Genomic DNA, 18209 nt, shown 5'->3' with positions numbered 1-18209 from the left:
TCAATTTTTGTGAATTTTTAAGCATTTATGTCATTTTTAAAAAGCACATAAAGGCTTCATCATTCATAGAGGTCATGGTAACTGACTGATATTATCTCATAGAACAAAACGTATAAGATCGCCTAAGCCTGTTTTGGACTTATTTTCGGCGTTCATCCCAAAACCGTATTCTTTCCCAATTCATTTTCCCCACAGGTTTTAGGACTACAAGCTGGCGAGCTCACTTAGCCCTACATTAAAGGACTAATCAGTGGTAGTTTCCATCTGTGTTGCGGGACCAACCGGTCAGCACAGGTGCAGAAAATAAAGTGCCAGTGAATAAAGGCACTTATGTTATGTGGTGTGATAATTTACAACATCAAAAGGTGATGTGATATGGCTCAGAAAGGACTGCTTTGCTTACTGTATGCACAGAACGCCATCTACAGTAATTCATTTGAAATCTTTAAATAAGAAGTGGATGGCTGCCTCCTGGAGTAGGGTCCATTGCCGCGTTGACGTGCTAGTCGGAACTAGGAAATTCAGAAATGTCCGACTTGCTAACTGGTTGAATGCGGCACGTGTATAACTACAGCCAGTTACGAAGACACACATTTCCGACTATCCTAGTTCTAACTAGTACGTAAACACCGCATATCTGCAGATAGCGTACTACATGCCGCACCCACTACGCGTCACTTATTACATGCCGCATCCACTGCCATTGAAGCTGCTAGCAAGCTAGGAACCCCGCACACACTTTCCTTTGTTTGCCGTGCACTGCTTTCCTGCAGTTATTTTAACGTTATGGCGAGGGCCTCCTGCGGCAGAAAGAAATAATTCTTTCAAATAAACTCATCATGGTTAGAAAAATATACCCCCATAATGTCTTATTTTCGCATATTTTGTTTTACAAATTAATAAACATTCACGCCACTTTCGCATCTTGAATTCTTGAACGTATCCGAACAGTTTACTTATGCGATTGGTTAGTTGTTGTAACAAGAACCACGTGGTTTCTGTATAATCGTCTGTCATGGCGGGATGCATGAAATGGAAAAATGGACCTCTCTCCGAAATAGTTTTGATAATTGTGATTTTGTGTATATTAAGTACACAACAAACCTCAGGTAGAGTGTATGTTTCTGGCTAGGTCATTTTGTGGGGGGGGGATTTGATTGCCAATATGAAATGTGAGATGCAAACTTATCGTTTACGATGAGGCCAGCTAGCGTAGTTATTGTTGTTCTCGAGGGCCCAAGGCATTAACAAGGCGTCTATGAATGGGCTAGCGTAGCTAGTAGTGAGCTAACTAGCTGGCCAACTTTGCAAACGTTAGCTGGTCCAGGTGAACTATCTAGCCAGCCTGCTAACTAGCAAGCTAACGTTAGCTAGTCTGTCAGTAGCTAGGTGATTAGACATTTCATTCATTCTAATTCTAAGAGATTAATTGAAAGTTTAACTATTACCAGAAACTAGCAAGCTAGCCAACCGGTGCCGCCCTCTCCACAACCTCAGCTTGCTTTGCTAGCTAGTCAACTAACGTCGTTGGCCAAATACTTCAGTCGTGGTTTATTTCTGGTATCTCACTAACGTTACATAACCTAGTAGTAGTTACTACTAGCTAAGCCCAGTCCTATGAAAGCCAATGTCCAGCTTTCGGTGGTATACAGAAGTTTACTGGTGAATACAGTCCGTGCTGACTTATGACTTAATATTACTGCATTGTTGAGGAGAGTTTGAAAGCAAGTAGGCTAAGCATTTCACTGTACTGTTTACACCTGCTGTATCCTATGCACGTGACAAATGCACTTTGATTTGATTTGCTGGATCACAAGTGCACAAAGCTGACCCTAACATCTTATAATTCTCACAGGAAGTAAGATCAACATAGTCAATATTAAAGATGGCCAAGAGTCTGCCAAAACAGGGTCAAGTCACTACTGCTATCTCAACCCCATTGTCCCAGGTTGGAAGGAAACATGGACAAGAATCCAGGCAAGAGCAAATTAGCCTCGTCCCAGATCTATTTGTGCTCTTGTCAACTCCATTGCTGGAGTTGGCATGACAGCATAAACAGACCGGCACTCAGGCTTTGATAAAATTAGTCTCTTATTTGAAAGAGAGCCTATATATGTTTTGTATTTGGGTGTAGCTAATACTTGTGTCGTATTGCCGACAGGTTCGAGTATGGAGCTCAAAACAGCTGAAGGTGACTGTTGTGGAGGATGAGGAGAAGCTGCAGGAGCTAGAACATTTCAGTGTCTGGGGTCTGGTGCAGTACCTAATGCATGAGCAGACCAATGAAACCACCCTCAGCATCAGCCTGTTCAGCCCGAAGACCTGCTTCAAGATCAAACCCGTCGACCCTGCAGCAATATACACTGTAAAGCCCACACGAAGTAAGTAAAGGAAAATGTAAAAATATATATACATACACATATACACACATACACACACACACATACATACATACATACATATACACATACACATACATATCCTTAAAAAAAAAAAAATATATATATATATCCCCTTTATTACTTTCCAACCCTGCCACCCTTTCCCCACTTGGAGTAAACTAGTGAACAACAACGCCTAGGCCTCTACTTCCAGCCCATACCCACTATCTACATTTTATGGACACAGTCAATTTTACAGTAATTACATTTTGTTTGTTCTTTCTCCTGAACTTCCTTTGTTAGTTACATGCCTATTACCCATTCATTTTTATGTGGAATCTTTGCTGTCTGTGCTTCAGACAGTATGGCGAACGGAGGGGATGGCTGCCGTTTTACGGGCTCCTAATCAATTGTGCTATTTTGTGTTTTTTCACATTGTTTGTTGTAACTTATTTTGTACATAATGTTGACGCTACCGTCTCTTATGACCGAAAAGAGCTTCTGGATATCAGAACAGCGACTACTCACCTCGAACTGGACTAAGATTTTTTTATTTAATGAGTGCTGTGAAGGATATAATGTTGCTCCCAGACAAGGCCCAAATCCCCGTCATTCGCATGAAGAAAACAAGGAAATACAGGGGGGTGGAGAGCAGGGTGCCTTGTGAGAATTCGTCAGCGAGTGGGTAACAGCCTCTACCAGTCTTTCTATTGGCCAACGTGCATTCACTGGAGAACAAACTGGATGAGCTCCGTTCGAGACTATCCTAACAATGGGACATAAAAAATGGTAATGTCTTATGTTTCACCGAGTCGTGGCTGTACGACGACACGGATAATATACAGTTGGGAGGGTTTTCTGTGCATCGGCAGGACAGAACAGCTACGTCCGGTAAGACGAGGGGTGGGGGTGTGTCTATTTATCAATAACAGCTGGTGCGCGATGTCTAATATTAAGATAGTCTCGAGGTTGCTCATGATAAGCTGTAGACCACACTATCTACCAAGAGAGTATATCTATATTTTTCGTAGCCATCTATTTACCACCACAAACTGACGCTGGCACTAAGACCGCACTCAACAAGCTGTATAAGGCCATAAGCAAACAAGAAAATGCTCATCCAGAAGTGGCGCACCTAGTGGCCCGGGACTTTAATGCAGGCAAACTTAAATCCGTTTTACCTAATTTCTACCAGCATGTCACATGTGCAACCAGAGGAGAGAGAAAAACAAGACCACCTTTACTCCACACACTGAGACGTGTACAAAGCTCTCCCTCGCCCTCCATTTGGAAAATCTGACTATAATTTTATCCTTCTGATTCCTGCTTACAAGCAAAAACTAAAGCAGGAAGTACCAGTGACTCGCTCAATATGGAAGTGGTCAGATGACGCGGATGCTACGCTACAGGACTGTTTTGCTAGCACAGTCTGGAATATGTTCCGGGATTCATCCAATGGCATTGAGGAGTATACCACCTCAGTCACCGGCTTCATCAATAAGTACATCGACGACGTTCTCCCCACAGTGACTGTACGTATATATCCCAACCAGAAGCCATGGATTACAGGCAACATCCCACCAAGCTTTTATTTATTTTATTATTATTTAACTAGGCAAGTCGGTTAAGAACAAATTCTTATTTACAATGACGGCCTACCAAAAGGCCTCCTGCGGGGACGGGGCCTGGGATAAAAAATATAGGACAAAACACGCATCACGACAAGAGAGACACCTCAACACTACCTAAAGAGACCTAAGACAACAACATAGCATGGCAGCAACACAACATGGTAGCAGCACAAAACATGGTACAAACGTTATTGGGCACAGACAACAGCACAAAGGCAAGAAGGTAGACACAACTGTCAGTAAGAGTGTCTTGAGTCTTTGAATGAAGAGATGGCTAGAGCTAAAGGCTAGAGCTGCTGCTTTCAAGGAGCGGGACACTAATCCGGACATCTATAAGAAATTCTGCTATGCACTCAGACGAACCATCAAACAGGCAAAGCGTCAATACAGGACTAAGATGGAATCCTACTACATCGGCTCTGACACTTGTCGGATGTGGCAGGGCTTGCAAACTATTATGGACTACAAAGGGAAACCCAGCCGCGAACTGCACAGTGACGCGAGCCTACCAGACGGGCTAAATGCCTTTTATGCTCGCTTCGAGGCAAGCAACACTGAAGCATGCATGAGAGCACCAGCTATTCCGGATGATTGTGTGATCACGCTCTCCGTAGCCGATGTGAGCAAGACCTTTAAACAGGTCAACATTCACAAGGCCGTGGGGCAAGGTGGATTACCAGGACGTGTACTCAGAGCATGCGCGGACAATCTGGCAAGTGTCTTCACTGACATTTTCAATCTCTCCCTGACCGAGTCTGTAATACCTACATGTTCCAAGCAGACCACCATAATCCCTGTGCCCAAGAAAATGAAGGTCACCTGCCTAAAGGACTACCGCCCCGTAGCACTCACGTCGGTAGCCATGAAGTGCTTTGAAAGGCTGGTCGTGGCTCACATCTACACCATCATCCCAGAAACCCTAGACCCACTCCAATTAGCATACCGCCCCAAGAAATCCACAGATGACGCAATCTCAATTGCACTCCACATTGCCCTATCCCACCTGGACAAAAGGAACACCTATGTGAGAACTCCCGCACATTGACTCGGTACCGGTACCCCCTGTATATAGCCTCATTATTGTTTTATTGTAACCTTTTTTTATTTTACTTTAGTTTATTTAGTCAATATTTTCTTAACCAACAATGCAGTTTTAAGAAAATAGGGTTAAGGGCTTGTAAGTAAGCATTTCAAGGTAAGGTCCCTCCTTTTACGCTGCTGCTACTCTCTGTTTATAATCTATGCATAGTCACTTTAATAACTCTACCTACATGTACATATTACCTAAATTACCTCGACTAACTGGTGCCCCCGCACATTGACTCTGTGCCGGTACCCCCTGTATATAGTCTCGCTATAGTCAGTTTTTTTTTTTAGGGTATTCTTTCTTAAAACTACATTGTTGGTTAAGGGCTTGTAAGTAAGCATTTCACAGTAAGGTCTACTACACCTGTTGTATTCGGCGCATGTGACAAATAAAATTTGATTTGATTTCACTCCCACAGAGTTTGACATTTTCCTGTTTGTGACATTTCTGGCTGGAGTGCTGTTGTTCATCTTTGCAGACTCACTCAGCAGGTAACTAAATGGATTGTGTTCACATTCTACCCTCTCTATTTAAATGACATGGTCCAGATAATATCACCCATGTTTTTTTGTTGCTATCTAACAGGAGTCAGGTATTCTATTACTCTGCTGGCATGAGCACAGGTATGATTGCCTCCCTCATCATCCTCATCTTCATCATGGCACGCTTTTTGCCCAAGGTAAGAAGTCAACACTTCTATATCAAGGCCTCATAGCTAATCACACCCACTACTAACAGTTTGATTTGAACAAAGCAATAACAAGTCATTGTACCCTGATAGTTAATGTTTTGGTGACCTTTCTGATTTCTATAATGTGTGTGTGAGAGTCATACAAATATGTTTAGATTTCACACCCCATATCTTCATTTTCTTTTCTCAGAAAAGCCCATTTTATGTGGTGATAGTTGGTGGCTGGTCCTTCTCTGTTTACGTCATCCAGCTTGTGTTCAGGAACCTGCAGCTGATTCTGAGAGAGCACTGGCACGTGGCTTTTGGTAAATATTGATTGTAATAAACACTATCACAACAAACTCTGGGAACTACATTGTCAAACTTTTAATATCTGTTATTAGTTCACAACCATTGCTCCATGTTTGTAATATGAACAGTTACATTAACTGTTTGTCTGTGTACCTTAGGTTATGCTGCAGTGGTGGGGTTTATCAGTTTTGCTGTGTGCTATCGTCATGGCCCTCTTGTGGAGGAGAGGAGTATCAATATCCTGTCCTGGACGCTGCAGTTGTTTGGCCTGCTGCTGATCTACGCTGGGATCCAGGTTCAGCAAGTGGCGTTGGCCACCATCGTTGCTGCATTCTGCTCTAAGAACCTGGAGTACCCTGTTTCATTGCTCCTTCTTGCTTTGCAGTAGGTGTTAATTTGTAGTACCACTCTCAAGGAAACGTGAACATTTCTGTATTGGTGTCAAGTGACATGTTGTCTGCTGTTGTAATAGTGTACAAACATATTGTGCAGTAAAGTCAAGCCAACTCTACGCTGGAAGCCAGAGCCTCGTCGGCTGCTGACTGAAGAAGAGTTCCAGAAACAGGGGGAGGAGGAGACGCAACGTGCCCTGGAGGAGCTCAGAAAGCACTGCAGCAGTCCAGACTTCAGCACCTGGAAGACAGTCTCTCGACTTCAGTCCCCAAAAAGGTGACAAGACAGTTGCATTGAAATACCCACTAATGATGTTCATTCTGCTTTTAATGATCTGGTATCAAACCTTGGTTGTCTGTACTATAAACAAAGTCAAATGTACGTACATTGGCTACTGCTGGATCGAAAAGCTAGCTTCTGTTCTGGGGGTGGCGGTTGTCTTTTTAGGTTAACTAGTCACAACTGTGTCTCTTTCCCATTCATTGTTTTAACTAAAGGTATGGTCAGTGTGGTACTGAGGCTTGGAATAAAGATATAATGCTCTGTCTGATTCACAGGTTTGCAGATTTTGTGGAGGGCTCACCTCACCTGATATCAAATGAGGTTTCTGTGCACGCGCAGGAATATGGATCCTTCTTTGAGGATGATTTCTTTGACACGGATGAGGACAATGATGAGGAGAATATGGTCAACGGCTTGAGAAAAGGAGACCTTGGATGGAATGACAGAGACTTGTGAAGATGGATAGATGGGTGTTTTTCCCTGTAGAAAGGTTGATGGAGCATAGTGCTGACTGGCTTTTAACCCTCACAGGTCTCCTCCAACCCCAAGACAGGTGTTCATGAATCACCAGGAGATAGTGGAATCTGGCCATTAGTAGGCCTGTGAGAATGTCTTGCATCCAAGTTGAGGCATAGAGCCTACTGATTGCCGATGGCAACCACCAGTTTTTGTAATTGACACATAAAGCCAGACCCTGAGTGGAATATACTGAACTGAGAATTTAAATTTAATTGATGTGGAGATCTTCCAAGAGTTAGGGGCATATTTATAAAGTTTGGATTCATCCTAGTGTTTGAATTCAGCTGAGAAACCACTTGAACACAGGGGTATACTACAAAGCAGGATTAATGAGGTAGCCAGCTAACTTTGATAAACAACCAGAAATGACTATAGATTTTCTGGTTAATTAAGAAAGCTAAACTTGGATACAGTATGTGTTTTTGGTCATTGAGTCAATTAGACAATGCACATTTCATGCTTGTCTTTCTAAAAAATTAAATTTACATTTTCGTCATTTAGCAGACGCTCTTATCCAGAGCGACTTACAAAATCAGCTGGCTAAGTCATTGGTACACCCCTCAGCAAGAGAAAGTTTATGATGACAAAGAATGTCTGCCATTTTATTTTCTTGGAGCAACTTTGTTTTCACTGTCTTTCCTCATTGGTAAACTGCCAGGGCATATTTTTGGAGATATTCTAATGTAAAATGTTTTCTTTGGTATTATTGTTGATTTTACATAACTGACTTTTTGTGTTGTCAAACGCGTTGATGTAAACGACAAATGATTCATAGCTGACATCTGTTGGGAATAAGTTAGTATACTGAGCAAAAATATAAACAATTTCAAAAATTTTACTGAGTTACAGTTCATATCAGGAAATCAGTCAATTGAAATAAATTCATTAGGCCCTAAGCTATGGATTTCACATGACTGGTCAGGGGCGCAGCCATGGGTGGGCCTGGGAGGGCATAGGCCCACCCACTTGGGAGCCAGGCCCAGCCAATCAGAATGAGTTTTTCCCCACAAATGGGCTTTATTACAGACAGAAATACTCCTCAGTTTCATCAGCTGTCTGGGTGGCTGTCTCAGACAATCCTGCAGTTGAAGAAGCTGGATGTGGAGGGGCTGGCGTGGTTACACGTGGTCTGTAGTTGTGAGGCCGGTTGGATGTACTGCCAAATTCTCTAAAACAACGTTGGAGGTGGCTTATGGTAGAGAAATTAACATTCAATTCTCTGGCAACAGCTCTGGTAGACATTCCTGCAGGCAGCATGCCAATTGCACGCTCCCTCAAAACATCAGTCGTTGTTTGACAAAACTGCACATTTTAGAGTGGCCTTTTATTGTCCCCAGCACAAGGTGCACCTGTGTAATGATCATGCTGTTTAATCAGCTTCTTGAGATGTCACACCTGTCAGGTGGATGGATTATCTTGGCAAAGGAGAAATGCTCACGGACAGGGATGTAAACAAATTTGTGCACAACATTTGAGAGATGTTTTTTGTGCGTATGGAACATTTCTGGGATCTTTTATTTCATCTCATGAAACATGGGACCAACACTTTACGTGTTGTGTTTATATTTCTGTTCAGTGTATTTTGGTATTTGAAGCAGCATGTTTACAGCCATTGAGCAGGTCCATACATTTTTGGACAGCGACACAATTTGTATAATTTTGTCTCTGTACGCCACCACAATGGATTTGAAAGGAAACAATCAAGATGTGCTTTACGTGTAGACTAATCATCTTTAATTTAAGGGTTTTGTCAAAATGATTGTATGAACTGTGTAGGAATTACAACCATTTTTATACATAGCCCCCCAATTTTAGGGGCTCAAAAGTAATTGGACAAACTTATATAAATTAAATTGTGAGTTTTAATACTTGGTTGCAAATCCTTTGCAGTCAATGACTGCCTGAAGTCTGGAACCCATAGACATCACCAGATGCTGGGTTTCTTCCCTGGTGATGCTCTGCCAGACCTTTTCTGCAGCTGTCTTCAGTTCCTGCTTGTTCTTGGGGCATTTTGCCTTCAGTTTTGCCTTCAGCAAGTGAAATGCATGCTCAATTGGATTCAGGTCAGGTGATTGACTTGGCCATTGCAGAACAATCCACTTCTTTGCCTTAAAGTATTGGGTTGCTTTCGCAGTATGCTTCAGGTCATTGTCCATCTGCAGTGTGAAGCGCCGTCCAATGAGTTTTGAAGCATTTGGCTGAATCTGAGCAGATAATATAGCCCTAAACACTTCAGAATTAATCCTGCTGCTTTTGTCAGCAGTCACATCATCAATAAATCCAAGGGAACCAGTTCCATTGGCAGCCATACATGCCCACGCCATAACACTACCTCCACCATGCTTCACAGATGAGGTGGTATGCTTCGGATCATGAGCAGTTCCTTCCCTTCTCCATACTCTCCTCTTCCCATCATTCTGGTACAAGTTGATCTTTGTCTCATCTGTCCATAGGATGTTGCTCCAAAACTGTACAGGCTTTTTTAGATGTTTTTTGGCAAACTAATATGGTCTTCCTGTTTGAGGCTTACCATTGGTTTACATCTTGTGGTAAACCCTCTGTATTTACTCTGGTGAAGTCTTCTCTTGATTGTTGACTTTGACACAGATACGCCTACCTCCTGGAGGGTGTTCTTGATCTGGCCAAATGTTGTGAAGGGGTTTTTCTTCACCAGGGAAATAATTATTTTGTCATCCACCACAGTTGTTTTCCATGGTCTTCCGGGCCTTTTGGTGTTCCTGAGCTCACAAGTGCGTTCTTTCTTTATAAGAATGTACCAAATAGTTGATTTGGCCACACCTAATGTTTTTGCTATCTCTCTGATGTTTTTTTTGTTGATTTTTCAGCCTAATGATGGCTTGCTTCACTGGCAGTGACAGCTCTGGACTTCATAATGAGGGTTAACAGCAACAGAATGCAAATGCCACACTTGACATCAACTCTAGACCTTTTATCTGCTTACTTGTAAATGACTTGATGAGGGAATAACACACACCTGGCCATGGAACAGCTGAGCAGCCAATTGTCCAATAAATATTTGGCCCCTTAAAAAGGGGGGGACCACATATAGAAAGTGCTGTAATTCCTACACTGTTTACCCGATTCGGATGTAAATACCCTCTATTTAATTTCAACTCCAATATGCTGTGGTAGACAGCTAAAATAATAATAACTTGGTCAATGTCCAAATATTTATGGACCTGACTGTATATGACACATGACAAAATGGTTATTTTTTTCTTTCATGTTTTATTTGTACTGAGATTTCTAGGTTTCATACCACAAGCATCGCCTTTAATAAAAAATAATTTAGGACAAAATGTGTTTGAAATTGATAATATTTTTATACTGTGAGATATTGTAGTTTAGTATCCTAGCCGCAATTCTGTATTCTGTTTGCTTTGAATATACCTGTACAGATCTGGGCCAAAGCGTCTGAGTAGAAGTGCTGATCTAGGATCAGGACCACCCTGCCCATATAATATTTTTCATTATCAACTAAAAGGCTAAACTGATCCTACTTTGAGATGCTTTGGGCCCTGGTGACTAGGTACTTTTGTAGTCTACTGTAAATAATCATGTGGATGTCCAATATTTTCATGATATTGTAAAATGCCACTTACAGTGGGGAAAAAGTATTTAGTCAGCCACCAATTGTGCAAGTTCTCCCACTTAAAAAGATGAGAGAGGCCTGTAATTTTCATCATAGGTACACGTCAACTATGACAGACAAAATTAGAAAAAAATCCAGAAAATCACATTGTAGGATTTTAAATTTTTTTATTTTTTATTTCACCTTTATTTAACCAGGTAAGCCAGTTGAGAACAGGTTCTCATTTACAACTGCGACCTGGCCAAGATAAAGCAAAGTAGTGCAATAAAAACAACACAGAGTTACATATGGGGTAAAAAAAAAAACATAAAGTCAGAAATACAACAGAAAATATATATACAGTGTGTGCAAATGTAGCAAGTTATGGAGGTAAGGCAATAAATAGGCTATAGTGCAGAATAATTACAATAGTATTAACACTGGAATGCTAGATGTGCAAGAGATTATGTGCAAATAGAGATACTGGGGTGCAAAAGAGCAAATTAAATAACAATATAGGGATGAGGTAGTTGGGTGGGCTAATTTCAGATGGGCTGTGTACAGGTGCAGTGATCGGTAAGGTGCTCTGACAACTGATGCTTAAAGTTATTGGGGGAGATAAGAGTCTCCAGCTTCAGAGATTTTTGCAATCCGTTCCAGTCATTGGCAGCAGAGAACTGGAAGGAATGGCGGCCAAAGGAGGTGTTGGCTTTGGGAATGACCAGTGAGATATACCTGCTGGAGCGCAGACTGCGGGTGGGTGCTGCTATGGTGACCAATGAGCTAAGATAAGGCGGGGATTTGCCTAGCAGTGATTTATAGATGGCCTGGAGCCAGTGGGTTTGACGACGAACATGTAGTGAGGACCAGCCAACAAGAGCGTACAGGTCACAGTGGTGGGTAGTGTATGGGGGCTTTGGAGACAAAACGGATGGCACTGTGATAGACTACATCCAATTTGCTGAGTAGAGTGTTGGAGGCTATTTTGTAAATGACATCGCCGAAGTCAAGGATCGGTAGGATAGTCAGTTTTACGAGGGCATGTTTGGCAGCATGAGTGAAGGAGGCTTTGTTGCGAAATAGGAAGCCGATTCTAGATTTAACTTTGGATTGGAGATTCTTTATGTGAGTCTGGAAGTTGAGTTTACAGTCTAACCAGACACCTAGATATTTGTAGTTGTCCACATACTCTAGGTCAGACCCGTCGAGAGTGGTGATTCTAGTCGGGTGGGCGGGTGCTAGCAGCGTTCGATTGAAAAGCATGCATTTAGTTTTACTAGTGTTTAAGAGCAGTTGAAGGCTACTGAAGGATAGTTGTATGGCATTGAAGCTCGTTTGGAGGTTTGTTAACACAGTGTCCAATGAAGGGCCAGATGTATACAAAATGGTGTCGTCTGCGTAGAGGTGGATCTGAGAGTCACCAGCAGCAAGAGCGACATCATTGATATACACGGAGAAAAGTGTCGGCCCAAGAATTGAACCCTGTGGCACCCCCATAGAGACTGCCATAGGTCCAGACAACAGGCCCTCCGATTTGACACACTGAACTCTATCTGAGAAGTAGTTGGTGAACCAGGCGAGGCAGTCATTTGAGAAACCAAGGCTATTTAGTCTGCCAATAAGAATGCGGTGGTTGACAGAGTCGAAAGCCTTGGCCAGGTCGATGAAGACGGCTGCACAGTACTGTCTATTATCAATCGCGGTTATAATATCGTTTAGGACCTTGAGCGTGGCTGAAGTGCACCCGTGACCAGCTCGGAAACCGGATTGCATAGCGGAGAAGGTACGGTGGTATTCGAAATGGTCGATGATCTGTTTGTTAACTTGGCTTTCGAATACTTTCGAAAGGCAGGGCAGGATGGATATAGGTCTGTAGCAGTTTGGATCTAGGAGTGTCACCCCCTTTGAAGAGGGGGATGACCGCGGCAGCTTTCCAATCTCTGGGGATCTCAGACGTTATGAAAGAGAGGTTGAACAGACTAGTAATAGGGGTTGCGACAATTTCGGCGGCTAGTTTTAGGAAGAAAGGGTCCAGATTGTCTAGCCCAGCTGATTTGTAGGGGTCCAGATTTTGCAGCGCTTTCAAAACATCAGCTGTCTGAATTTGTGTGAAGGAGAAGCGGGGGGGCATGGGCAAGTTGCAGCAGAGGGTGCAGAGTTGGTGGCCGGGTTAGTGGTAGCCAGATGGAAAGCATGGCCAGCTGTAGCAAAATGCTTGTTGAAATTCTCGATTATTGTAGATTTATCGGTGGTGATAGTGTTTCTAGCCTCAGTGCAGTGGGCAGCTGGGAGGAAGTGCTCTTATTCTCCATGGACTTTACAGTGTCCCAAAACTTTTTTGGAGTTAGTGCTACAGGATGCAAATTTCTGTTTGAAAAAGTTAGCCTTTGCTTTCCTGACTGCTTGTGTATATTGGTTCCTAACTTCCCTGAAAAGTTGCATATCGCGGGGCTATTTGATGCTAATGCTGTACGCCACAGGATGTTTTTGTGCTGGTCAAGGGCAGTCAAGTCTGAGGAGAACCAGGGGCTATATCGGTTCTTAGTTCTGTATTTTTGAATGGGGCATGTTTATTTAAGATTGAGAGGAAATTACTTTTAAGGAACAACCAGGCATCCTCTACTGACGGAATGAGATCTATATCCATCCAGGATACCTGGGCCAGGTCAATTAGGAAGGCCTCCCTCGCTAAAGTGTTTTAGGAGCGTTTGACAGTGATGAGGGGTGGTCGTTTGACCGCGGACCCGCTACGGACGCAGGCAATAAGGCAGTGATCGCTGAGATCCTGGTTGAAGACAGCTGAGGTGTATTTAGAGGGTATATTAGTCAGGATGATATCTATGAGGGTACCCATGTTTAAGGATTTAGGGTTGTACCTGGTAGGTTCGTTGATAATTTGCGTGAGGTTGAGGGCATCTAGCTTGGATTGTAGGATGGCTGGGGTATTAAGCATATCCCAATTTAGGTCACCAAGCAGTACAAACTCAGAGGATAAATGGGGGCAATCAATTCACATATGGTGTCCAGGGCACAGCTGGGGGCTGAGGGGGGTCTGTAGCAAGCGGCAACAGTGAGAGACTTATTTCTGGAAAGGTGGATTTTTAGAAGTAGAAGCTCAAACTGTTTGGGCACAGACCTGGATAGTATGATAGAGCTCTGCAGGCTATCTCTACAGTAGATTGCAACTCCACCCCTTTGGCAGTTCTATCTAGACGGAAAATGTTATAGTTGGGGATGGAAATTTCAGAATTTTTGGTGGCCTTCCTGAGCCAGGATTCAGACACTGCTAGAACATCAGGGTTGGCAGAGTGTGCTAACGCAGTGAATAACTCAAACTTAGGAAGTAGACTTCTGATATTTATGTGCAAGAAACCAAGACTTTTGCGATTACAGAAGTCAACAAATGATAGCTCCTGGGGAGTAGGAGTGATACTGGGGGCTACAGGGCCTGGGTTAGCCTCTACATCACCAGAGGAACAGAGGAGGACTAGAATAAGGATACGGCTAAAGGCTTTAAGAACTGGTCTTCTAGTGCGTTGGGTACATAGAATAAAGGGGGCAGATTTCCGGGTGTTATAGAAAAGATTCAGGGCATTATGAACAGACAAGGATATGGAAGGATATGAGTAAAGTGGAGGTAAACCTAAGCGTTGGGTAACACTGAAAGAGATAGTATCTCTAGAGGCATCAATTGAGTCGGTCTCTGAGTGTATGGGTGGAGGGACAAAGGAGCTAACCAAGGCAGGTTTAGCTAGGCTGGGGGGTCTACAGTGATATAGTACAATTAGAAATAACCGAAACAACAATAAACTAACCATGTTTGGGCTGAGGCTAAACATAAACAGGATGTAGTACCGTAAAAAGGAACAGTCCAGCAGATATCAGCTGTATAGCTGAGTTATCATAAGGTCCGGTGGTGAAGCGCTAGTGAGTAAGAGGCCACGGCTAGCGTGTGCCACGTCCGTTTTGTTGTAGCCAGCTGGTCTACCACTAATGAATTTATTTGCAAATTATGGTGGAAAATAAGTATTTGGTCAATAACAAAAGTTTCTCAATACTTTGTTATATACCCTTTGTTGGCAATGACACAGGTCAAACGTTTTCTGTAAGTCTTCACAAGGTTTTCACACACTGTTGCTGGTATTTTGGCCCATTCCTCCATGCAGATCTCTAGAGCAGTGATGTTTTGGGGCTGTCGCTGGGCAACACGGACTTTCAACTCCCTCCAAAGATGTTCTATGGGGTTGAGATCTGGAGACTGGCTAGGCCACTCCAGGACCTTGAAATGCTTCTTACGAAGCCACTCCTTCGTTGCCCGGGCGGTGTGTTTGGGATCATTGTCATGCTGAAAGACCCAGCCACGTTTCATCTTCAATGTCCTTGCTGATGGAAGGAGGTTTTCACTCAAAATCTCACGATACATGGCCCCATTAATTATTTCCTTTACACGGATCAGTCGTCCTGGTCCCTTTGCAGAAAAACAGCCCCAAAGCATGATGTTTCCACCGCCATGCTTCACAGTAGGTATGGTGTTCTTTGGATGCAACTCAGCATTCTTTGTCCTCCAAACACGACGTGAGTTGAGTTTTTACCAAAAAGTTCTATTTTGGTTTCATCTGACCATATGACATTCTCCCAATCCTCTTCTGGATCATCCAAATGCACTCTAGCAAACTTCAGACGGGTCTGGACATGTACTGGCTTAAGCAGGGGGACACGTCTGGCACTGCAGGATTTGAGTCCCTGGCGGCGTAGTATGTTACTGATGGTAGGCTTTGTTACTTTGGTCCCAGCTCTCTGCAGGTCATTCACTAGGTCCCCCCGCGTGGTTCTGGGATTTTTGCTCACCGTTCTTGTGATCATTTTGACCCCACGGGGTGAGATCTTGCGTGGAGCCCCAGATCGAGGGAGATTATCAGTGGTCTTGTATGTCTTCCATTTCCTAATAATTGCTCCCACAGTTGATTTCTTCAAACCAAGCTGCTTACCTATTGCAGATTCAGTCTTCCCAGCCTGGTGCAGGTCTACAATTTTGTTTCTGGTGTCCTTTGACATCTCTTTGGTCTTGGCCATAGTGGAGTTAGGAGTGTGACTGTTTGAGGTTGTGGACAGGTGTCTTTTATACTGATAACAAGTTCAAACAGGTGCCATTAATACAGGTAACGAGTGGAGGACAGAGGAGCCTCTTAAAGAAGAAGTTACAGGTCTGTGAGAGCCAGAAATCTTGCTTGTTTGTAGGTGACCAAATACTTATTTTCCACCATAATTTGCAAATAAATTCATTAAAAATCCTACAATGTGATTTTCTGGAGAAAAAAATTCTCAATTTGTCTGTAATAGTTGACGTGTGCCTATGATGAAAATTACAGGCTTCTCTCATCTTTTTAAGTGGGAGAACTTGCACAATTGGTGGCTGACTAAATACTTTTTTTCCCCCACTGTAATCTTCAAACATAATTTCCACCAGCCTGTTGCCTGTAGAAGGGGAATGAATACAGAGTAGAAATCCCTCAAAAGATTGTGGTACTGAATGATGTAGTCTGTATGATGAGTTATGTTTAAACTACTCTACACAAACAACAGGGGGTGCAATATACCTTTTATGTAGCTATATACCATGTACTTCAGTTTTCTAGTTTGATTACCTGCAGCATAGATTTATCTTTCCCAACCTATTTTCATTTCAGTGGTTCTCAAGCTACTCTAGGACAGTTCCATAGAATCCCCAAAGTTTTACTGATGAGTAAGAGCACAGACCTCTGAAAATTATGTCCAAACTGAATTTCTTTTTTTATGCTGTTATAATTTGGGGAAAATATCTCTAGTTTTATAAGGAGTTGTGGTTTCATATAAACCGAAGAGGAACATACAGGAACATGCAGCTTTATTTGACACTTCTAAGGTACTTCTGATACACTTCAGACAACAACCTATACTCAGAAATTCTGTCAATAATGATGCAAAACCCCTGTATCTAACAGAATGCTGTTTATATCCATAGTCATAATACTGGTTTAGGGATTTTTGCATGTAGTAGTTCAAAGACATGCATCATCAAATCAATGGTTGTAAAATAAAAAAGTGGAAGCAGAACCATTTTTTAGTACCTATTGCTCTCTTATGCTGGTTTTAGGGTAAACTATTGGATAATCATCATCAGGTCATGTGGTTGTTAATTGAGATATCTACACGTATCTGGTCAGTGGTGGAAAAAGTACTCAATTGTCATACTTGAGTAAAAGTAAAGATACCTTAATGGAAAATTACTTGAGTAAAAGTGAAAGTCACCCAGTAAAATAATACTTGAGTAAAAGTATCTGGTTTTAAATGTACAGTGGTGGAAAAAGTACTCAATTGTCATACTTGAACAAAATTAAATGCAATACATCAAATTCCTTATATTAAGCAGACCAAATAGCATGATTTTATATTTACAGATGGGCACACACCAACATACAGTTGAAGTTGGAAGTTTACATACACTTAGGTTGGAGTCATTAAAACTCGTTTTTCAACGACTCCACAAATGTGTTGTTAACAAACTATAGTTTTGGCAAGTCGGTTAGGACATCTACTTTGTGCATGACACAAGTAATTTTTCCAACAATTGTTTACAGACAGATTATTTCACTTATAATTCACTGTATCACAATTCCAGTGGGTCAGAAGTTTACATACACTAAGTTGACTGTGCCTTTAAACAGCTTAGAAAATTGGCTTTAGAAGCTTCTGATAGCTAATTGACATCATTTGAGTCAATTGGAGGTGTACCTGTGGATGTATTTCAAGGCCTACCTTCAAACTCAGTGCCTCTTTGCTTGACATCATGGGGAAATCAAAAGAAATCAGCCAAGACCTCAGAAAAATAATTGTAGACCTCCACAAGTCTGGTTCATCCTTGGAAGCAATTTCCAAATGCCTGAAGGTACCACGTTCATCTGTACAAACAATAGTACGCAAGTAAAAACACCATGGGACCACGCAGCCGTCATACCGCTCAGGAAGGAGACACGTTCTGTCTCCTAGAGATTAACGTACTTTGGTGCGGAAAGTGCAAATCAATCCCAGAACAACAGCAAAGGACCTTGTGAAGATGCTGGAGGAAACAGGTACAAAAGTATCTATATCCACAGTAAAACAAGTCCTATATCGACATAACCTGAAAGGCCGCTCAGCAAGGAAGAAGCCACTGCTCCAAAACCGCCATAAAAAAGACAGACTACGGTTTGCAACTGCACATGGGGACAAATATCGTACTTTTTGGAGAATGTCCTCTGGTCTGATGAAACAAAAATAGAACTGTTTGGCCATAATGACCATTGTTATGTTTGGAGGAAAAAGG

At 42.4% G+C, this 18209-nt stretch overlaps 1 protein-coding gene across 1 annotated transcript; it reads left to right on the top strand.

Annotated features, from left to right (window-relative positions):
• The first annotated feature begins 996 nt into the window (after positions 1-996).
• LOC121538037 (nuclear envelope integral membrane protein 1) lies at positions 997-8111 on the top strand. The gene is made up of 9 exons (XM_041845776.2): positions 997-1109; positions 1856-1977; positions 2162-2381; positions 5518-5590; positions 5685-5778; positions 5981-6095; positions 6240-6465; positions 6574-6750; positions 7032-8111. The coding sequence occupies exons 1-9, from the start codon at positions 1016-1018 to the stop codon at positions 7210-7212; spliced, it is 1302 nt and encodes a 433-aa protein (XP_041701710.1). The 5' UTR covers positions 997-1015; the 3' UTR covers positions 7213-8111.
• Positions 8112-18209: the final 10098 nt, after the last annotated feature.

Source organism: Coregonus clupeaformis, chromosome 24, assembly GCF_020615455.1.
Source record: "Coregonus clupeaformis isolate EN_2021a chromosome 24, ASM2061545v1, whole genome shotgun sequence".
NCBI lineage: Eukaryota > Metazoa > Chordata > Actinopteri > Salmoniformes > Salmonidae > Coregonus > Coregonus clupeaformis.
Note: the sequence above shows the minus strand (reverse complement) of the source record. Positions and strands in the feature narration are given on the sequence as shown.

What these genes read in the sequence shown, in the direction of transcription:
- LOC121538037 (XM_041845776.2), top strand. Translation starts at nt 1,016, where the DNA reads ATGGCGGGATGCATGAAATGGAAAAATGGACCTCTCTCCGAAATAGTT. An exon ending in CACTGTAAAGCCCACACGAA is followed by an intron (nt 2,382 to 5,517) that starts GTAAGTAAAGGA and finishes TCACTCCCACAG; the next exon opens with AGTTTGACATTTTCCTGTTT. An exon ending in TTTGCAGACTCACTCAGCAG is followed by an intron (nt 5,591 to 5,684) that starts GTAACTAAATGG and finishes GCTATCTAACAG; the next exon opens with GAGTCAGGTATTCTATTACT.